At 46.8% G+C, this 22577-nt stretch overlaps 2 protein-coding genes, 2 non-coding genes and 1 pseudogene across 4 annotated transcripts in view; 2 read left to right on the top strand and 3 right to left on the bottom strand.

Annotated features, from left to right (window-relative positions):
• Nucleotides 1–5802, top strand: part of MPP1 (MAGUK p55 scaffold protein 1) — a 28440-nt gene extending 22638 nt beyond the window's left edge. Inside the window, exons 8-12 of the mRNA XM_033115104.1 lie at nt 336–416; nt 1384–1464; nt 2888–3090; nt 3330–3404; nt 5145–5802. Of these exons, the coding sequence (XP_032970995.1) occupies nt 336–416; nt 1384–1464; nt 2888–3090; nt 3330–3404; nt 5145–5321 (617 nt within the window). The 3' untranslated portion in view covers nt 5322–5802. The remainder of the gene's footprint in view (nt 1–335; nt 417–1383; nt 1465–2887; nt 3091–3329; nt 3405–5144) is intronic.
• Nucleotides 5803–6847: 1045 nt separating this feature from the next.
• Nucleotides 6848–17987, bottom strand: DKC1 (dyskerin pseudouridine synthase 1). Its single transcript, XM_033117664.1, has 15 exons — nt 17806–17987; nt 16934–17001; nt 16406–16492; nt 14506–14597; nt 14108–14292; nt 13473–13537; nt 12974–13100; nt 12606–12736; nt 12027–12170; nt 10937–11057; nt 10369–10487; nt 9608–9711; nt 9046–9091; nt 8060–8188; nt 6848–7657 (listed from the first exon to the last, which is right to left on the bottom strand). The coding sequence occupies exons 1-15, from the start codon at nt 17819–17821 to the stop codon at nt 7592–7594; spliced, it is 1500 nt and encodes a 499-aa protein (XP_032973555.1). The 5' UTR covers nt 17822–17987; the 3' UTR covers nt 6848–7591.
• LOC117030430 (small nucleolar RNA SNORA56) lies at nt 9168–9296 on the bottom strand. The gene has a single exon (XR_004424395.1). It is a non-coding gene; the product is annotated as a small nucleolar RNA SNORA56 (small nucleolar RNA).
• LOC117030422 (small nucleolar RNA SNORA36 family) lies at nt 12375–12507 on the bottom strand. The gene has a single exon (XR_004424393.1). It is a non-coding gene; the product is annotated as a small nucleolar RNA SNORA36 family (small nucleolar RNA).
• On the top strand, nt 14894–15049 carry LOC117028797 (40S ribosomal protein S27-like; annotated as a pseudogene).
• Nucleotides 17988–22577: the final 4590 nt, after the last annotated feature.

The following is a 22577-nucleotide window of genomic DNA, read 5'->3' on the forward strand; positions in this document are numbered from 1 at the left end:
CCTTCCAGAACTTTCAGTGTATCACTGCCATCAGCATTACCAGCTGGAAGGTCTGAGCAACCCCAGAGAGTAGCATGTTTTCCTGAGAACTAATTCCAGCTTTGTTTTTTACCGACTGTAGTTGCAATTATAAGACACTAAAATTATGAACGGGTTTTCAAGCATGTTGTGGATAACAAGTGAATAATAATCTACCATTTATTAAATGCCTCCATCCTGCTAGGAGCATTCTAGATAAAGATAGGAGCAGGAGAAAATCACAGAACCCGAAATCACCCTGCATGATTTCTCCCCAGCTCTGGAAATGAACATTGCTTGCTTTTCTGTGTCTCTAGTTTTTGACCAACTGGATGTCGTTTCCTACGAGGAAGTTGTTCGGCTCCCTGCGTTCAAGAGGAAGACCCTGGTGCTGATCGGTATCTTCTCATTGCCCCGTGTTGCTTTGCTAGTTCGAGTACATTGGTGTCCTTATTCTCCTGCCTGTTGTATATCACTGTTCTTCCAAACAAGAAAAGACTGGCGAAAAAGAAGTAAAGTCTCAGATACTCCACATAGAGCGGATATGAAGAATTTTCTGAGTTCTCACAAACACGCCATCTGGGTTCACCTTAAAAGGGAAACTGAACCTCACCAGTTTTTCAGCAACTAGTTCTTTTAGGTTGGGTTTGGTGCTGGCCAATCCTAAAGTGGGTTTGGTTCTTTGTTCATCTGGTTGGCAGGAAGTGCGTTCCAGTCCTATGCTTGTTTTGTTTGTTTGTTTGTTTGTTTGTTTAAGTGCCTATGTTAGAGTGCTTTGTTAGCAACCTGTGGGGCCCTGAGAAGTCTTCTGTGCCCGCTAGTCATCCACACGAGCCCTGGCCTTGAAATGAAATAAGTCCTTGGCTCCGGTGGGTGGCTCACATCCCTGTCTTTAGAGTTAAAATATTAATTGATTAGAAGGTCTGTATTAGGGTTCTGGTCAAATTTCCAGTTAAAACACTGGCTTGAATTCAGTTCTATTCATTTTGGAGAGCTCAGTCAAGCAAATATCCTTAGAACATGGACAGAACCCCCTGTGTGTTAGCTGGCTCCTCTGTGGCATTAACACTTATGTTGAGTCCTGACCTTTCGCCCTTAGAAAGAGCCTCCTCCCACAATGGGACGCAGGCCCGAAGCCCCAAATCCTCCTGCATTTAAAGGAATGCTTGCACCTGTCCCCAGTCCAGAAGCTGTGCCAACTCACTTTGACCTGTTGGTGATTTGGGGCTCTGAGAGATGAAAACCCATATCCTATCCCTACTCCCATCCCTTTGTCTTTGGGGAAAGAAATGGAAGCCTTCATTAAAATCATAGCAACATGGATTTTCTCTTCTCTAACTAAGCGTTTCTTGTCTCCTTCTGCAGGAGCAAGTGGGGTGGGTCGCAGCCACATTAAAAATACCCTGCTTAGCCAGGATCCGGAGAAGTTCGCGTACCCTGCCCCGTGTGAGTAGCTCTGGGGGCCTGGGAGGCAGGTGGGACCACCAGTCTGCATCCGAGATACCATAGTGGCCTTTTAAGGGTGGTTATTTGATTTTAAATGTTTGATTATAAAAACAAAACAATTTAGAAAAGATACACATTTGTACCCATAATCGCTCCAGCTAACAATATAATTGTGTTGTTTTCCTATTCTTTTCTGTGCTGTTCATGTACATAACAGAGGCAGTTGTAAACATTTTTATCCTGCTTTCAAAATTAGTGAGTAATATGTTATTAAAAACATATTACTTTTTTAACTTTATATTATAAATATTTGCTCAGGTGCCTCAATCACTCTGAGAACTCTTCTAGTCCACTGAGTGGCTACGCTGTAATTTCCTCAGTTATCCACTATTGTTTGACGTCTAGGCTACCTCTGATTTCTCATGAAATGTGTTCTAAATCAGAGCAGCGCTCAGGAGAGGCACAAACAATCTCAGCAGCAGTCCCAGGTAGGGGGAGAATCGGGTCAGTGGTCAGGTGGGGCATTTCCATTCCCATATCACTTCTGGCGTCTATTCCCAGGAAGAGATTCTACGAATCAAAGCAGGAAAGCGGATTCTAAACCTGATATTAGTATTTTTTTATTCCTTCTCCATTTTGCCTTTAGGGACATTGTGACTCACTGAGGACAGAAAGCAAATGACCCTGGGTTGAGGAGTGAATGGGGAAATCTAGAAGTAGAAATAACCAGTACAGGCTCGTCATTCAATAAATTTGAACGAGAAGGGAGTTAGAAAAAGGGTGACGGGTGACGATCACATCACAACAAGGAGATGTTTTATAAGATGGAAAGAGAGATGCACGTGTGGCTGTGGATTGACAATGAGGATGGATATTGGGCGGTCCACTGCGGAGGGGCGGGGAGGATTGGGTCTCAAGATACAACATCTGAGGCATATTTTACTTAGAGGCCAGTTTATATGAGTAATAGTAAGTGTTGTGATGTAAGGACATTCCAACATTTAACAATATGAGTTTAAATGAAACCAAAGTACTCTTCTTTCCAAACTATAAAAAGAAAACCTTAGCTATACTTCCAAGAAATCCTGACCACTGCCTATAGATCTGTTTTAAAAGTATGTCCAGCTGTCATTTCTCCATTTTTCAGCTTCAGTATTCCTGGGGTTGGTGTGACTTCATGTTAGGGAAGATGATGATAGGCCTTTCTGTGTTGGGCTTTGCCTCTTGAAGGGTAAACATGTTCTGGGTGGATGGGGGGGGTTTCCTGATAGACATCGTCACCTATCATCAGCCTTTAGGGATCCCATGGGAGAAAATCCTCTATTAAATTCTCAGTGCCAAAGACAGCTCGGGTTTCAGTTCCGACACCACAGTCCATGGCGAGGACCCTGACTTGGTCAGCAGTTTGGGTTCTTGTGCACAGATACAACACGGCAGCCCAAGAAGAATGAGGAAGACGGGAAGGAGTACCACTTCATCTCCACGGAGGAGATGACCAGGGGCATCTCTGCCAACGAGTTCCTGGAGTTTGGCAGCTACCAGGGCAACATGTTTGGCACCAAATTTGAAACAGTGCACCAGATTCATCAGCAGGACAAGATTGCCATCCTTGACATCGAGCCCCAGGTGGGTGGGCACAGAAAGGCGGGAGTGGATGGGGAAGGGGGAGCTGACGAGTGAAGCTCATAGGAATCTTTGCGGAGCTCAGATTTGCTTCATATACTTTCAGTGGGGTCATCTGCAAGAACAGTAGTACTGGAAACCACAGAAATAGTACTGGGCTCGGTGAAGCCCAGAGATGCTTATAGAGGAATGCATCATGTTTTTCAATCTTTTCTTCCTCCCTCCCCTTCCTCTTTTCCTAGACCCTGAAGATTGTTCGGACAGCAGAACTTTCACCTTTCATTGTGTTCATCGCACCTACTGACCAGGGCACTCAGGTGGGAAGGAGGCGGGTGTGCAGGGTGGGTGGGGGTTCACTCTTTCGGCTTGCCCAGCCTGGGACATCAGTCCAGATCACTGGCCAGAGTGCTTCAGCTTGGGACCAAATCACCCGTGATTCTCCTAGCTACGACTTTCCTTCCTGCAAGGCCAAGAAGCCAAAGGGCATATGCACGTTCTATTCACTCAGCAGTTATTAAACCACTAGCTAGGCCAATAACCATACTAGGCAATGGGGACCCAGCCATTGTTCCAGAAGTGCTCAGGGTCCAGTGGCAGAGATGGACACTTGGGTAAATCTTGACAATGGTGCGACATGGGCTCAAGTGGGGAAAGCAGGGACAACTGTGAAGGAGATGGCACTGAAACCATCCTGGGGTGTGGTGTGTCTGTGGGGAGACAGGGAGAGAGGAAGGAGGCCAGGAATATACTGAAAAGCCTCCCCTGCTGCCCACTCCCCAGTTTCTACCCTGCACACTTTGCTATACACTGCTTTTTTACCGAACACAATGGAGATCCTTCTGCATCCGTATTAAGCTTCTTCAGTCTTTTTTAGTAGCTGTGTGCTCTCCCATTGCGTGCACCGTGTTTCCCCAAAAATAAGACCTAGCCGGACAATTAGCTATGATGCATCTTTTGAAGCAAAAATTAATAAGACCCAGTCTTATTTTACTATAATACTTTTAAAAAGTATAATTTTTGCTCCAAAAAGACGCCATTACAGCTAATTGTCCGGCTAGGTCTTACTTTCGGGGAAACACGGTATGTAGCTTCATTATTTAGTATCACTATTCCCTTCTTTATGGCTATTTGGGTATTTTTAAACCTTGGACTATAAATAATACTGCAACCGATGCCCCTGTACATATGGCATTTCACATGTGTGCAAATATGTCGGAAAAATTGCAGGCAGGATGGCCAGGTCCAAGTATGCATGCTTTGGGAATTGTGACAGAGATTACCTGGGAGATTGCTTGCTTCCCTGTGCCAGCATGTTATCCAAACTTCCATTTCTAGCCAATGGAACAGAGGGAAAATGAAATCTCATTGTACTTTCATCTTACACTTTAAGTGTGAGTTGAGTATCTTGTGGTTGAGTATCTTGTTAGACTCTTAAGGGCCATTTGTATCGCCTTTTCTGTTATTTGTATTGCCTTTTCTGGTCATATCCTTAGCTTATTGTTTTATTGGGTTATTGGCCCGTTTCTTGTTGATTTCCAGGAACTCTTGTTAGGGTAATTAGCCCTTTGTGATATCAGTTCCAAATATTTTTTTCCAGTTTGGCATATCTTTTGGTGTTTATTGCTACGGAAACATTTTGACTTGTATGGAGTAAAATAATCCGTCTTTTCATGGCCACTTGGTTTGGGTCCTAGAAGGAGGCCTGGGGTTGTACATTGCCGTTATCCTTGTCCTGGGATTGCAGCTCTGATAGTTGCTGAAATTGCTTTCCATGTTCAAAAGCAAGAACTGGGAGATGCTGGTGAAGTCCATGCCATCTCAACATAGCTACTGGTCTTCCAGAGAGCTCTGATTATTTATAACCAAGGTTAGTTTGAGATCCTCTGGAAGTTGGTGTTCTTCCATGTCCAATTCTTAACATTTTCCAGCAAGGTCTTCAGGGTATGAGTGTTTAAGCAGGTGACTGGGAGCCAGGCAATGGTCACAATAGTCAACACCCACTTAAAAGCTGTCACTGGCCTCTCCGGCTTCATCAGTGGCTATTTCTCTCTTTGCAGACGGAAGCCCTTCAGCAGCTGCAGAAGGACTCAGAAGCCATCCGCAGCCAGTATGCACATTACTTCGACCTCTCACTGGTCAATAATGGCGTCGATGAAACCCTTCCGAAATTGCAAGACGCCTTTGATCAGGCATGCAGTTCTCCACAGTGGGTGCCTGTCTCCTGGGTTTACTAAGCTTGCAGAATACGGGGAACTACTGTACACCCCTCTCGTGTCTGGAACTCCATTCCCCTTGCTTTGAGACAAACAGGGTCACTCCAGCTAGTTTTGTCAGCTTTCAGTTCTATGCAACTATCCTAATTAGGCCAGTGGGTGTCAGTCTTGTTCAAGTTCCTGAAGGGCTGGGCTCTGGTTTTCCTCATACCCAGGGCCTCGTTGATAAGGATTTCAAAAGAATATGTGGAAATTGAGGGCCAGAAGTACTATCCAAATACTAATAATCAAAGATGGCACACATGGGGAGGAAAAGCAATGGACCCTGTCCCTCGAAAGCCTCAGCTCCTTCTTTAATCACACTGGGTATTTCATTTATCTTTACTTTGAAGAAAGCACTTTGAACTGCAACTTTCTAAAATGCCAAAATGAAACAGCTGTGCTATAGGATGTGCTCTAGGAAAACCTTCAAAGCAATAAAAATGTTGCTGTTAAAATGCCAGTAACCGTGTAAATCTCTGGATTTCCACCTGTTCCACAAGCCTCTGGAAAGGGAAATACACCTGCTTTATTTCAGCTCCTGGAGGACGGCATCCACACCAGATGGTTCCCTCAAGCCAGTAATAATCTTAAGGGTCTAGAATAACCCAACCTCTCGTACTGGGGGGGCGGGGGGCGGTCCGTGTGCTGGGCAAGGCACAATTTGGTTGTCAGTCACTCCTTTTAGCTTTCTTTATTCTCAAGACAGTTTTCAGAGCACCCACGACTAGCTGCTCAGATTAAACCGAGTCTTTCACATTAGCCCCAAGAGCTAAAATGCAGCTGCTAGGATTACAAACACCTGTACCCTCGGGGGAAAAAAACCCAACCCCCCCCAACCCCAGGTCCCAAGCATGGTGGCTACATACAATTCTTATCTTAGACAGGAACCATTAGGCAGGCATCTAGCTTCCTGCTAAATCTTGCCGGAGGCTTACATTCTGGCCACATTTAGGGTGTACGGGAATCCCAGCCTCTGGGACAAGCGGGTCCTGGGGTGCACTCTGCACACCTGCAAAGGCCTCTCCTCACAGCACCCAGCGACTCCCCAAGCTGCTGCTCATATTCTTGGTTTTGGGTAATCCTAGACCTCACCACAGCCTTTGGATTCCCAGACATCCACCACCACCCCATTTCTGGCCACTCAGCTGGCCATCAGCAGGGCTTCAGTGGGCCCCCGCCACTGAGCGTGAGCCCAGATATGTCTACAGACACTTGAAGCCTGTCAAGATCTAGCTCTCACATGCTTCCCCCTTCCTGACAGTGACGCCTCCTGCCAGGCCTGCTACATAAGTTACACCTTTCTCCTGTCATTCCTCAATTTGTGATGAATACTCGTTACCTAGTCAGCGTCTTCAATGAAGATTCCAGTCTTTGATCCCATGTCAGATGACATGCCCTAAGGTGTATGTTGCAAGACACAGAACCAGAAAGGAAACCAGACATAAATCAAATTATATTTTTTGTTCTACTAGTTTGAGATCAACAATTAGAAGACCCAACAGGAATACTTTAAAAACATAAGTAAACTTTAATAAGTAAAAATTACAACCACCTCTTCCTAGCAATGAGTGATCGTATCCTTTGAAAGTAAATGAGGGTTGAAACAAGAGAACACAAGCTTGTCACAAGTAGCCAGATGGATTTAGGTGCGGAGGCTATACCCAAGTTCTGAGTAAGTGCACCAGCAACCGCTAGGCCAGAGGGCCTGGAAATGGCCGAGACGGAAGACCTTGAGTCCTTGGCAGGCCTTTACCTGGAAGGGAGATGGACACCAGAATAGACCACTGCCCTCAGGACTGCAGATTTATCCGCCCAGTGAACAACATGGTTCAGTTATATTCTTTTACTCTACACCATTTCACTATGCAAGTTTTGCAAACTTTTAAATGGGGGGGGGTGGTGGTGGCAGAAGCAAATGAGTAAAGGACGATGTTAAAACAGCCATCAGGAAACAGCTGCACATGGTTACTGGGCAGTGCTGCGTCTGAAGGCAGGGCTTCCGGACTCCCAAGCAGGAAAGTGGGCGGTGTCAAATGTGCCTCCTGCACCCATATCCTTAAAACAGGACAGGATGGGATGAGCACAGCAGTTAACATCACTGAGGTCTCGGCTAGCAGATACAGTGTGCCATAACTCTCCACCCTTTCTGGCCCTACGTTCCATTCCCTCAACAACAAAAGAAACTATGTTTTTTCACTAAGGCCGTCATTTCTCCTCCCAGCTGCATACAGTGCTTAAAGTGCTCTCCACTACCCAGAAAGCACTTCCAGTTTTATTTTCTTCTTCTTCTTCTTCTTCTTGGTGGTGTCACTGTCCTGGGAGAAAGAGAGAGAGCTCACAGAGTATATTAACAAAACCACCACCACTCTCCCAAAAGGAAATCAGGGAAGTTCTGCACGGCCAAGTAAGCCTTTTCAGGACCCGTAAGGCTATTCTGGCTTAAATCAGTTTTGCACATAACGATGTGCTGAGCTTGCCCATGGTGCCCCAGGGGTCCACTTTCACAAACAGGAGCATCCGGAGTCCCAAGCTACATGTCTTCCCCACCCACCATCAACAGAGTCCTATGAGCTGTTACCATCAAAGCCCCGGGCCTGCCTCTGTCCATCCCGCGGGGGCAGTGGGGCAAAGGCACTCCAGGAAGCCAGTGCCACTTGGGCAATCCCTGCCCCTCCGAGGACTAGGCGGGCCCAAGGACTCCGAATGCATCTACATACCCCGTCTCCTGGCTCGTCCGCACTCTCCTCAGCAGCTTTGGCCTTCTTGTCCTTCTTCTTCTTCTTTCCCTTCTTGATCAACTGTGGAGATGCTGGAGAGGTCTCGTCACTTTCACTCTGTCGCCTCCGCTAAGGTGGAGACAAGCGATCAATGTTAGATCTTGAGCAAGAACGGAAGAGAAAGTTTCAGTAAGCCAAAAGGTGGGGGGGGGGACCAGAAAAGATGCTGAGTCCAGTAGGAGATTTTCTAATTATGAATCCCACAGGTCCTAAGATTCACCAAGGATTTGAAGGCAGTCTCGTCCACAAAGACCAGGAAGCCATGGGCATGGCAGGAGCACCAAAGCTGCAGCGTGGAGCTCGGGGACAGAATGGCCCCAGGCAAGCTTTTTCTGTGGAGGCCAACCTCACTAGTGTACCAAGTTGGATGCCATGCTCCCCCTTGGTGCACTGCCACAAGTTCTCAGAGGTGGTGGGGAAGGCAGGAAAAGCTCTTCCCAGACAGCTCAATGTAGGTCGCTCAGTGCCGCACATGTCATTCTCAGACTTTGGAAACACTGACCTCGTGCAATCTAGAGGTGGCTGCCGGCCTCTGGGGATTTTGCTCCCTGCTGAGTCTCATACAGCTCCAAGTGTCACAGCCTCCAATTTCAATACACCTGTGCCACCACTTGGGGGCCAGCTAACATGCACCCCCACTGTTTCAGTGGTGTTGCCTCAGCTGAGGTGGAAGATGAAGCCAGTTTGATTCCAGAGCCCAACCCCTCCCTGCAGCAGACCTGATAGGGATGTGACCTGGCACCTGTGGAGCCCCAATGAGCAGCCTGGGAACACAGCTCCATGGGCACCGTGATGCCACGGGGACGGGAAGCCCTGGCAGACTGAGCCAGGATCCATGGCCAGACCGCCATCACCAGTCAGCAAGAGAAGCCAAACAGAAACATCTCCCGATGCACATTCCAAACAGATCCCAGCATGGCACTCACCTTTTCGGCTTTTACAGCTTCGGGCAGCACCTCTTTCTTCACATCACTGAAAGGAGAAGAAGCCATTGGTCAGATTCACTGAGCAGCTTTCCCTGGAGAACTGCTGCACTGGCATCAACCAGTGATATCTGGCAAGTCTGAAGCCACCATCAAAAGAGTGACGCTGGACAGAAGAACTCACCACTTACTGTAGCAGACTGACTCCCTCTAGAGTCCCACAAGCCAGACTAGAAAGGGATAACTGTCTGCTGGGGAGGCCCATGCCCCTACCTGGCCAGGGCAGTCAAGGTAAAGCAACCTGCTGCTACCCTACAGCCCTCCTCCGGCCTCACGGAGAGCCACATGGGTTCCCTTGGACCCCATTTAGCCAGTTCCCCCCACACCCTCCTACCCTCATTTGTATTTGGTGGACTTGTCCAGGTGGCCAGCGTGCTCCATCTACCCGTGAGCCCCACGCCCTCCTATCCGCACTGCAGCTGGCGCCCTCACCTGTAGTGACTGCATCCAAAGGCAAGTGTGCCGCCTCTGCCTGCCCTGGGTCACTAAAACACCCTGCCCTCACCTGTAGTCGACATACTCCTGCGTCCAGGTGGCAGGTGTACTGTCCGTGGGCTTGCCGTGCTTATCCAGAAGGCCCTGCTTGATCATCAACCTCTTCTGACTTGCCTGGTGGACCATCAGGGTTTCAACATCAGGATGGTGTCAACACATAAAGCAGGTATCATGACTGCATGCAGCTGGCTCCAATGATGTTCCTCCCTTGTGTATTGTTAGCTGGGCCTCACTCCTCTACAGAGCAGTCCAAACTCACCCACTCTCCAACAGGAGCAAACATGGACTTGTTCAAGTTCAAGGTCATGAAGCTTATGTCCTAGCGAGAGCCTGTGCAGTGCCACATGTGGCACAGGGCCTTTGCACATGCTAGTCCAGTGCCCTGGGCCTCCCCTCCCCTCTTCACCTCATCAGTATCTAATGTTACGTCCTTCACACTGGCATGGCTCAAGTGAAAGCCCCTTACCCAGAACCCCCAACCAGGAAGAACCCCTCACTGAGGGCTCTCAAGGTGCCAGGCACCTCTACACTCCTCGATAAGCCCTCAACTGGGCTAAAAGCCACCAGCCTGTTGTCAATGTGTGATGCCTATCAGCTTCCTCCCGTGAGACTGACACCTCCAGGGTCTGAGACAGGCACACTTCTACTCACCGACCCCTCCCCCAGAGCCCAGCACAAGGCAAGGCTGTGGCGGTGGGGACACACCAAGCGCTGCCCAAGTATTCGAAAACACTAAACAGAACCTGACAGCACACCCCCAGTCCCACTTACCTTGGGACCTAAGCCCCACTTCCGAGGGTAAGTGTCTCTCTCCATGATCACTCTCTTAATCTTGGCTACTATGCCATGGTCGCAGGTAGAGATCACTGCTGTGGTCATTAATGCAATTGCTGCAGGTGTCGGAGAGATAAAAGAATGATTTTAGGGGAAAGAGTTGACAACCGGTAAGCCCAAATTCCACCATTTCTGCAACTTCTTCAAATCCCCAGGTCTGCCACCTCAACTGCCTCTGAGGGCGTGCATGTGGCTCTACAGACGGGGTGGGCTAAGGCCCTTCATCGATTACCACACATACATTCCCACTCACTGATTCCCTCTCTTCACTGGACAGCCAAGCTGCTGAGACATGGCCTCTAACAGCAGCCTGTGGCACAAGGGGAACCCCCACTTACCGCTGCCTCGCCTGTCCCTTCTGACATGGCCCTTCACTGTGACCACCCCTTCAGGTGCTTGGCAATACAGCGAGTAGATGAGAGCGAGGGGGCAGGACATGGGGACCTGCTCTTCATGAGCCTAGCTCTGAGGGTACAGAAGGGCCAGGGGCGCCTTCCCGTCTTACCTATGCAGATTGCTTCCCCTTTGGTGGTGATGACCACAATCTCCTGATTAACTTCAATGCCGTCCTCGTATCGGAGAACACCCGGAAGCATGATCTTCGCCCCATAGCAGATTGCATTCACCTACAGGGATGGCACCACCCATGAGAGCCCGAGGCACTGCCCCCTCCACCCCACACCCACATCAGAGCAAAGGCGGACCAGGAGGAGGGGACCTGCGAGAATCTCCCCCCTTGTGAAACGGTGCCAACAGCATTGACAGCCATCGGCTGCAATCGGCACATGAAGGGACTTCAAGTAACAGCAGCCATGCACCATGCACTAGGCACTTTACACACACTGGCTTAGAAATGTTAGAGGCCTTCACATAGCTACTCCTTGTACATCTGTGGGACTGAAAGGTGGTTTCATCTTCAACCCAAACCTAGACTTAGTTTTCCTTAACAGTTCTTCTCTATGCCTTACGTTAGGGAAAAACTTGGACAGAACTAGAGACCGATTAGATTTTTTGGGAGATCTGGGTCATAGCAGGTTCCCAAAGTAACTCACAAGCCAGATTATGAGGCCTGCTGAACCAATACAAATACGTTTTGGCATAACCTATAGGCCAATAGGTACGAGTTAAGGCCACCTCTCCCAGAGTTCAGTGACACTCAATGCATCCACCTGCCTTGTCCCATCTTGTCTTCACTCACCTAGATCTCTTCTGCTGACAGTATTCCAACCCCGCCCCCTTAAATTCACCCAGAAGTCCCAACATATGGTGATGGAAAGAGAACTGACTCTGGGTGGTGAACACACAATGTGATATATAGATGATATAATACAGAATTGTACACCTGAAATCTATGTAACTTTACTAACAATTGTCACCCCAATAAACTTTAATTAAAAAAAATTAAATTACAAAAAAAAAAATCACCCAGAAGCTACCACTTTGACCCCAGCATAAGGAAGGTATATGACAATTATATTTCTGTTTTATGTGGCTATTGTCATAGTGACATGCTTCAGTATACCTCTTTATTCTTTGCCTTTTATTATGGACTACGTATAACATATCCAAACATGGACTCAAAGCCCAGAACTTACTGCACTGTCTTTCATAACCAGCCGTTTATGAGATGTCAACAGCTTTTCCAAAGGGTACACAACTCGCCGCAAGTAACTCTCATCCTTGTGGTTGTCGTACAGCCACTGGGCATCAAGCACGTCATGCATTGTCACCATGTGGTCCTGAAAAGCAGCGGTGTATGAAAATAACAGTGTCGTTGTTCAAACAGCCCAATGGACCCCCAAATTCCGAACACTGAATGAATTTAGTCTTGTCTGCCAAGTCTAAGTTCATTGGTCTTCAGTTACTTTAGAATCACTCCTCTCTGGACATCTTTAACTGCTGATTATCATTAACTGATCATACATTTAAATCTGAGCAAGCGTTTTTGTAGGCTGGGAAGTAAATGAATAGAGTAATGCTTTCTATCCAATCATCTTCCCTAGCCTGTTTCAATGTCCCAAAGTTTAATTAACAGAACAGGGGGTGCTGCCCTGAACTGAACTCAACACTTTGGAAACTGCCTTTCCCAGGACGTGAAGCAGACAGAGTTGCACCCTGGGATAGACTATATTAAGTACCAGCTCTAAAACTTCTTGTCCCGCCATGGTGTGTACCTTTTCGCTCATGACTCCAGAACGAATTCTCCGAAGTTCCTGCATCTGACCGCCAACTCCCAATAATAAACCAAGGTGCACACACAGCGTCCGAATGTAGGTGCCGGCCTCACAACTCACCCAAAAGATTCCTAAGACACACATACACACACACACAAAACTAGTAAATATTTTCCAAAGTAAACACACCACCAATTGAGAAACCCAGACCTGAGCCAGTGAGACTAGAGACGACAGACACAGGCCACAACTGCACCATATACTAAGGGCATGGACTTTTACCAACAGAGCAGTTTCCAAGGAAGCGTTCCTACACCACCACCGCCCCGTCTATGTTAATTCAATTCCTCATAGGCCTAATGACCCACCTAATCTTCTTTCAGGATCGTACTCGATCATTTTGCTCTCGTAGATGGTCCGCACTCGGAGTTGCCTCTTTACTGCAGCAATAAGTGGGGGTCGCTGGAATAAGGCACCTGTCAAAGTTTCTAGGGCCTGAGAATAAGCACAAACCACAATAAAGACTCTCATTGCATGGACTCTCAAATAAGATCAAAGGGCACATTATGGGAGTTTAAGCACACAACTGAAATGCACAGGTTTCTTTCAATCATTTAAGATCTAAAATGCTTTTTGCTTTTCTTCAACCACACAGAGATGGCTCAGTGCTGATCAGAACCCTCTCCTCAGAAGGGACATGGCCGGAAGTGCCCCTGCCATTTGTAGTCACCTGTCCAGGCTGGTTAAGGCAGCCCACTGAAAGGGGCACAAGAGACGCCAGCCAGGAAAGCTGACCTGTCTCCAGATGTCTAGGGGCTCAGAGATCCACACTGCCAAAGGATGCCCTCCCTACAATTACAGACTTACCCTAAAAAGTTGAGTCCCCCCTTCAATAGCATTGTGTAGCCGGACAATTCCCACATACTCTTTGCCTGAAAAAATGACAAAAGAGTAGTCAGGTGCGGCCACTGAGTTTTCTGTATTTTTATATACTCATATCACTCCCATTTTGTGCAGCAGGAAAAGCAGGCAATTTGACCTCCTTAAGATTGCATGGTACAGACATGGGAAAGGAATAAAGACACTTTCTCTCATCAGGGTTCAAGTTTCAGTGTGCTCACAGGGACAGCTGGAGTACCCAGTGTAGAGCCTGCCTGGAAAAAACTTCGCAAGGTCAAGTAGGAGAATATTCCCTGATGAAAATGAGGGAAAGGCACTTCAGGCCGAAGCGGCAGCACAGAGTTCAGGAGCCTGGAGTGATAAACTAAGAGCTGGTCGGACGCAGGTCTACCTCAGTGTGCACACAGCACACAGTACCTGGAACTCCAAGAAAGGCAAACCAGGGTCCGGCAGAGGACAGAAGATGAACAGAAAGCAAGAGTAGCCCTGCTTAGGGTCTTTTTATTATGAAAGAAATAATTTCCAAGAGCCAACACGTAAGTAGAAGGGAAAGGAAATGCACAAAGCCTTCCAGTCTCAAGTTAGCCACCTCTTCCACGTACCTGCACTTTGCTGTGATTTTACCAAGCGAGTGGCTCGTTCTATGCACACGATTAAACAGCCAGTCACCTTAGGGTCTAGAGTACCACTGTGTCCTGTCTTCTCCACCCGAAGTATCCGTCGGATCCAGGCTACCACCTCATGGGAAGAGGGGTTGGAGGGCTTGTCAAGATTAATGAAACCTGTCCTAGAATGGAAAAGAAATTACTGGGCCATCAGCTCCGATCCTCTAATAAAAACTAAATTTGAAGAGTAAAAATTAAGAGTTGACCATGGGTACAGGTTCTATGCGGTTTAGGGCAATGCCATTCTACGATACCACTACCTCCTTGAATAACTGATGTGAACGGGTTATTGTGAACAGAACTCAAGTTTGAACAGTGCTTGATCCAACACTTACCTGATATAATCTCCAATCTCCCTCTTCAGAGGACTTGAACCACAAGGAAGAGGTGTATAGTGTGTCGTCCTTACATTTAGCTTATCAAAGTTCTAGAAAGCAACGATACAACACAAAATAAACTTAATAAGCCATTAATATATGTAAAACCAGAGTTAGCACTACCACCAACCGCGACATGGTTACTGTTACTGTACACAAACTTGGATGTTGCTCCTATATGTTCATTATCTGCTGTGACAGACTAAATCTGCTTACATACTGGAAAATTCACCCGAGTAAGAAAAAGACAAATTTCTTCCTGACCACCTCCCCATGAGAACATCCTCTCCAGAAGAGAAGAGGAACGCAAGAAAAAGCACCTGGGGCAGAACCCCAACTCCCCTTCATGGCTGTGAAATGCCCAGGAGGCTATAAAATCACTGTCCTTAGCCATGTATAAACACTAGTTTTGTGTGCAGGCTGCTCCACTGTCTTCTGTGAGCCTACAGGAGGAAAAGCAAGGCTTACAGAAGGATGCTGCTTCAGAAGGCAGCAGCACTAAAAGCACCCTGAATCAGGATGAGGAACCATCCCAATAAACACATTCTGGATGGATGGATAGATGGATAAATAAATAAGGCAAATCTGATCACTCTTCTATTAGGTTGGTGCAGAAATAACTGCAGTTTAAAAGGTTAAAAACAATTGCAAAAACCACAATTACTTTTGCACCGACCTAATAGAGACTTCTTGGGGTACCACAGAGCAGACTGGGCATCACTGTGCAGTTTTACGAATAAAATATGAACTAGCTTTGATTTTCTCAGGGACAAAAGATAGCCTAATTGAGGACTGGCAACAATATCTCTCAAACATAATTAGCTTGTTACTGCTCCAGAAGCTCCTAGCTCTTTTTTTCTCATGTCTGCTCCTTTTCACTCTCCTCCTTTCTGAGGCTCAACCACTGGTCTGAAGGAGCTCCCCTCAATTGAAGCCCATTTTTCATATCACCCAGTTTCATTTCATCATGGTAGTACCACAAATAGCAATCATTTTTTACACAAAGAGCAGTTATTTTTTAAACTATCACCTACCCACCCCTACATTCTGAGTTCCATGACAATAGGGACTTTGCCTACCAGGTTCATTGACATATTCCCAGGGCCTACAACAGAAAAGCAGATGCTATCTAAATGGAAGATACATCTGGTCAAGCAGAAACTCAACTGTGTTCAATTATATAAGCAAATCTCATTCTTTTGCCATTATATACACGTTTTATTAAAATACTTGGTCAAGGGGTGTTCTCAGTAACTTTGTCTCCCTTAACCTTGTCTCCTAATCTCAGAGCTGGTGCCCATTAAATCATTTGTGAAACCTGTAAATCAAATCATTACTACTCTATTTACAGCCCAACACAACAGTCAATAATTTCTAGAGGACATGTTACACACCAGACACTGGCTAAACACATTTCATGGATCACCTCCCACAGCCCTCAGCTTGTCTTACTAAGAGAAGCTATTATGAGCAAACAGCCTCAAAGAGGTTAAATGATTGGCCCAAGTTCACACACTGCCTGACCCAAATTGGTCTGGCTTCAAAGCCCATGCTTCTCAAGCACTAAAGCAGTCCTACTTCAAGCGTGGCCCACAAATTGGCACGAGTCTGTAAGGTGGCGTTAAGTACAGGGACTGAAGAACTAATTGTTTATAAACTCTGAGAGCAGTTCGATGTCATTTCAACATTTTAAATGTATACTGTGACAGTGTTGGGTGCATTGGAAATAAAAATACTAACTTGGTCCTTCATCTCAGACACTTTGAGGAACACTGCTTTAGACCATATCACCGGGCATTTCCTTAGCAAAGAATGCCAGTATTAAGCACTCACGTGATGTACAATCTTAACCACATACCTTTAGCAACAGGGGCCACTGGGATGTGTCCAGCTGAGCCACTTTGGATTCAGGTTTGATAAGAAATTCTTCAACGTGTTGTATTTCCTTCCATGGGACAGAAACATACCCTATTAGACTTCCCACCTGATTTTGAACAATTCCATTACTACCACAGAAGCCTATGCCGTTTCAATAGAAAACAAGGTAGTCTACGCCTCTTCAGTGAGACCCTCCAAGGGAAAGAGCAGAAATGAGCCAGGATGTCAGAAGGTTAAATTAAGTGCCCCCAAGATGGATACAGCTATTTAAAGAGAAAGAGGGATAGTGGGTCTGCAGGTGGGATAAGAGAGGAAACTGCAGGGAAAGGGGTTGGCGAGACCAAGACCATTTAGGAAACTACCCCATAGGAGACGCTTAGGTTGGCTGGGGTTGTGTAGTTTCTACACAACCACCAAATTTCTTTAAAACCTTTAGAAAAGTTTTCTGTAATTTGTTGTCTAAGTGGTCTTTTTTAGTCAAAACAAAGTAAAACATATTCCTACTCACTGCTACATCTTCTTCTGGTAATGACTTCACCCCTTTTTTCTTCTTATGCTTCTTCGGCAAAATAAGCACTAAAAACACACAAACAAACAAATCCCAATTTGGGAGTTATCCCCGCAAATAAAGGCAACAAAGTTTAAAATAGAGACTGAAACCAGGGCAGGTATTAAATGGATGTTTGGCATAGAATTACTGGGGAAAACAAACTGTGTAAGGCCAAATACGTGGGTTGCACGGCTCAGTAACTGACTGCAAGCAGTCGCACATGTCAGCTTCCGATCGGTTCACCACGTGGCCGTGGCGGGGCTTAAACACGCCGCAGAAGCGCTCGGCCCGCGAGGCCGGAAAGTTCCATAAGTGATCGCTTGACTGTCCGCTCGTGTTTGTGACCTCCTGAACTTTCTTGCCTGTTGGACCTACGCCCACGCTGGAGCCCCTCGGCCCCTTTTCTTCCACGCCCGTTCCAACTACCCTTTCCTCTCCTCATCGTGTGGCGCAGACCGTGGCGTCTGAGCTACCGGCGGCACAGGTACTGCTAGGTCTCCTGCCATCGCAGGGTCCCCCGCACGGCCAACGCCTTTCCATGGCGACCCGGGCCCTAAAGGGGCTGTGCCATCAGCGGAAAGCCCGGGCCTCGCGGCGCCACCTCATCACGAGCGCCTCCCGCTTTTTTGCCCTCACCCGCAGAGCCAAAGCCAAGGAGCAAAGCCGGCAGGAAGCCCGGCGGCGACCGGGCCAATCCAGCGGCTGGAACGAGCAGAGGTCGGGCCCCGACGCCGTCCACCTCCCTGGGCCCTCCGAGCAAGCAGAGCTGGCCCCGGCCGGAGACACCCGGAGACACCCGGCCCTACCAAACGCGAGGAAGCGTCCCCTACCTTCCATGTCCGCCATGTTGCCCACACAGCGTGCGAGCCGCGTGGGCCACCGCCAAGAGAAGGATTACAGACTCCCGCCGCCTTCAGGCCGCGCCGCTAGACCCCGCCCACTTCTGCACCGCCCCGTGCGTGCCGCGACGTGCGGCGGGGTCAGGAGAAAGGGGCCGGATCTGGGGCGCGCGCGGGACGCCTCTACAATCTGGCTGGCTCGGCCCCAGGGATGACGCGCTTGCGCATGCGCGTGCGCTAGTGCTTTGGGCCTGGATCCCTCCCTTGGCAGCCCCGGCTGGGATCCCAAACTTAGCTCCCCTTGGCGGCCCATAGTCTGTGGGCGTGGCCCCGGCCGCTGTTCACTTACCTTTACTGGGTTTAACCCGGGTGTGGACACCTGGCTGAGGACGCTGTTAACTATAGCAAGTTGCTTCCTCACGCCAACCCTTTAAGGTTGTTGTCTGATCAGTCCCGATTGAAATATAAAGACGTTAAGCCACTGTGAGGTTGAAAGCCCTTTGCTGCTTGCAATTGCCATCCAGCTAGAGCAGCGCTGGCCAATAGGAATAAAGTGCGAGCCACTCGTGAATTTTTAAATTTTCCAGCAGCCGCACGGGGAAAAGAAATTTAATAACGAATTTTATTTAACCCTGTGATCCGAAATATCATTTCAACATATAAGCAATACACAACATTACGAATGGGATATTTTACTTTTTTTTTTTTGTACCAAGTCTTTCAGATGTGTTTTACATTTACAGTACACTTCTGTTTGAACTCCACGAACGGGTGTCCCTGGCAAGTGCTCTATAGTCACAGGCCACTAATGTCTGCGGAATTGGACAGCCAGGAAGTAGCAGCTTCTGGTTCAAGCCCTCTTCCCTTCTGTCTTTGCTCTTCTCTCTTCTCGCTCTTCCGTCTCAAGTGTGGACTTGATTGATCCCTAGTTATTCGATTCTTTATTGCGATTCTAAATGGAATCGTTTGTCAATAATCTTTTCTAATGAGTTGCTGCTGAACAAAGAGGACAGGTACTGCTTTTCTTCCATTCCTCCTCCACCATCCAAATAATAGAAATTTTGCACTTTCATTTTACTGTGGCAAAAAAAAAAAAAAAAGACTGATGACTAGTTTTTCCTCATGTAACTTTTCATCTATCGGGAATTTATTTTGGTGTATGCCAAGATAATAATAATAATGATCTAAATTGACTTTTTATAGATAACCAAAGTCCCCAGTATCAACCAATCCATGAGTAGTTCACTACTTGCCCCATTATTTTGTAATACTTCACTGATACATGTTTGGCTGAATAAGTTTGAGGTATTCACTGATGGTTCTATGGGCTTCACCTTTTTCCAACACTCAACAGATCTGTTAGCTAAGCCTGTCAGCTTTGCTTTCAAAAGAGATGCAGAACCTGATTGTTTTTCAACGGTAGTCCATGCCATCCTTATGGTTCTCCTAGATTTTTTTCAGTGGCTTCCTGCAGTTCCCTCTGCTTCTACTCTTTCCAACTATAGTGTCTTCTCAACACAGCAGCTGGAAAGAGCCATTAAACTGTAAGTCAGGCCATGCCTCTGGTCAAAGCCCTTCAGGCCGTGTCTCTCCTCTGCTTCCCTTGTTTAGCGGGGTAAAAAGTGGTCCCCCCAAAAGATATGTCCTAACTTCTAGACCCTATGAATGTGACCTTATTTGGAGAAAGGGTTTTTGTAGATGTAATTAAGTATCTCAAGAGGAAATCGTCCTGGATTACCCAGGTGGACCTAAAATCCCATGACAAGTGTTCTTAGAAAAGAAGGACAAGGACACACAGAAGAGACAAAGACCATGTGAAGATGGAGGAAGAGATTGGAATGGTTTCAGACTTCCAGCCTGCAGAACTGTGAGAAAACAAATTTCTGTTGTTTAAAGCCACCCAGTTTGAGGTAATTTGTTATGGTAGCCCTAGGAAACTAATACACCACACTGCCTCTTGGCTATTCAGGACTACTCCAGGCACATTCTTCTCTGTTCCTTAAGTGTACCTGGCTTATTATTTATCTCTTCACTAGAATATTAGCTTTATGAAGCCAGGAAAGTTTTGTCTATTCTGTTCACCGCTATATATCCAGCTCCTAGAAAATGCTCAGTAAGAATTTGTTGAATGAATCTATGTTTTCTGAACCTAGAAACCCCATGGACCTTCCCTTACCAGCAGAAGCAGCTCCTCCCCCACTGTCTGATGAGGCTGATCCTGCCTTTCTTGGAGATCTTGTAATGAAATCAGCTGGTCAGTTACTGAGCAATGGAATGCCAATTCTCCTTGTGCCCCACCCCTTCCACCCCTCGTTGTCTCCAGTCCCAATTCTCAGGGAGGTTGGAATGTTGGAATGGAATTTTTATGTGCATCCCACTGGCACACCCTCTAATGACATCCCCTGAGAGGGCTCAAAGGACATTCCTTTCACCAAAACACTTGGACAAAATTTGGTAAAGGTTCTGGAAAACTAGTTGGGGAAAGGAGGTGGGAAACATTGCAAGTGGTGGCACTAATTCTCGGAAATAGGATGGGTATCATGATAGGCAGCAGGACTGACAGTTGGAACCAGAATGGTTACTTCCCATGGATCTTTTGGGGTGGTTAACTGATCATGGTGTCCTGTTAGTAGGCTACCTATAGTAGCCCATGGTCTGTATAACCCCTACAACCAACAACAGAATCTCTAGTTCTGGTGAATGGCAGCCTGCCTTGAATCACCACAATGGAAAATCATGGCCCCTCATCTAATTCCGAGACCCAATCAGTCCACAGGCTCAGAGCCCTCAAGTAAAGAGGAAGCCAGATACCCATAACACTACAAGTATATACTGTATTTTAAACCTTCCTCCCACTTTCTCCTGGGGACATAGAATGCCACTGTAGTCCACTAGTCAGAAATGGAGTCTTAATCTATCTCTATTTTGCTGTGGGCACCCCTGTGGCTCTTTCCCCAGTTCCTGATTGCAGAATTGGAATAAACACAATAAGCAGATAGAAGAATTCCCACAGGGGCTTCCTGACTCAAGGACTGAAGACAAGTATACAAAGAAAGGTCAAAAGGAGGCCCCCCCCAGCACTGTCCCTTCAATTCTCTGGTACATTATCATAATTAAGTCCCCAGGGACTGACTTTATCTCACTGTGCCCCAAGACATCATGCTGGTCTGCTTCATTGATGACTTGTTGATTGGGCCTAATGCTAAGAAGTAGCAAATATTTCACCACAGGATGAGAGATAGGTCCCAGGAAAATTCAAGAACCCAACACATCTAGGTATCCAGTAGGCTGAGGCATATTGAGATGGTCCTTCTGAAGAGAGAAGCAATTTGCTATACCTCAAACCTACTGTCACTAAGAAAGAAACACAATGCTTGGTGGGCGTCTTTCTGGACGTGGCATTCCCTGTAAGGATGCTACACAGAGCCTTTCCTATGACTTGATTAGAAAATCATAGCTCGGGCCTCTGGTATTGGGATAAAAATAAAGCTAAGACCTACACACACACACACACGTATATACACACACACACACACCAATTTGCTGGGAAGAAAAGTTCCTGACTTCTTTAGTTCCTGATTGACCATCTAATACAAGTGGTCTTATGAACTGAGCTGCACATCATACACTAGGCATTGTTTGACCAACCAAGTCTTAAAGTCAGGCATGAGTAGCAGCATCCCAGCATCAGCAGTGCAGCTGCTGGGGAAAACAGTCTGGCAGTTCCTCAGAATGTTAAACAGAGTTTCCATATGGCTCAGTGATTCTACTCCTAGGTGTATATACCCCAAAAGATTTGAAAACAGGGACTCAAACATGATGTTGGGGACTTGTACAGGAATGTTCCTAGCAGCATGAGTCACAGTAGCCAAAAAGTAGAAACAACCCAAATCTTCATCTACAGTTGAATGGAGAAACAAAATGTGGTCTATCGATGCAGTGGAATATTACTCAGCCATAAAAAGGAAAAAAGTACTGATACATGCTACAGCATGGAGGAACCTCGAAAACATCATGTTAAATTAAATAAGCCAGAGACACAGGGACAAATATTGTATGATTCCATTCATATGAAATAGCCAGAATAGGCATCCTAGAACAGGCAACAAGCATGTGAGTGAGGAAGCTTCCAGACTATTATAGCCTCCAGCCCTCCAGTCACCCTCGGCTCTTGAGTCATCTCAGCCGAGCCATCAGACATTATGGAGCAGAGAGAAGACATTCCCACTGTATCCTCTTTGAATTCCTCAGCATCATCTATCAATGGAATAACAAACCATCCCAAAACTTGGTATCATTAAACAAATATTTTGTTATGCTGACAGATTGCAGTTGTGCTGAGAATTCAGCTGGCAGACCAGGTTTCACTGGATTGGGGCACCTTCTACACTTGGCCTCTCCATGTGGCTTGGACTTTCTTACAGCATGGCAGCCTCAGAGTTGTCAGACTCTGTACTCGGTGTCTCAGGGTTCCAAAAGCAAGTGTTAGGGCAGAGAAAGCATAAAACTGCATAACCTTTTGTGACTTGGCCTTGGAAGTCTCATAGCATCATTTCTGCTGTATTGTATGGTTGAAGCAGTCAAAAGCCTACCCAGGTTCAAGTGAAAGGGGCATCAACCTCACCTCTCCACGAGGGGTGTCAAAGAACTTTGGAGCCCTGGTTCAAAACTGCCACATTCACCAAGACCTAACTAACTGCTGTGCAGGCCAAACTGGTGAATTAAATGGGGATGTGATAGGAATTTCCTTCCCTGCATTTTTC

Source organism: Rhinolophus ferrumequinum, chromosome X (genome assembly GCF_004115265.2).
Source record: "Rhinolophus ferrumequinum isolate MPI-CBG mRhiFer1 chromosome X, mRhiFer1_v1.p, whole genome shotgun sequence".
NCBI lineage: Eukaryota > Metazoa > Chordata > Mammalia > Chiroptera > Rhinolophidae > Rhinolophus > Rhinolophus ferrumequinum.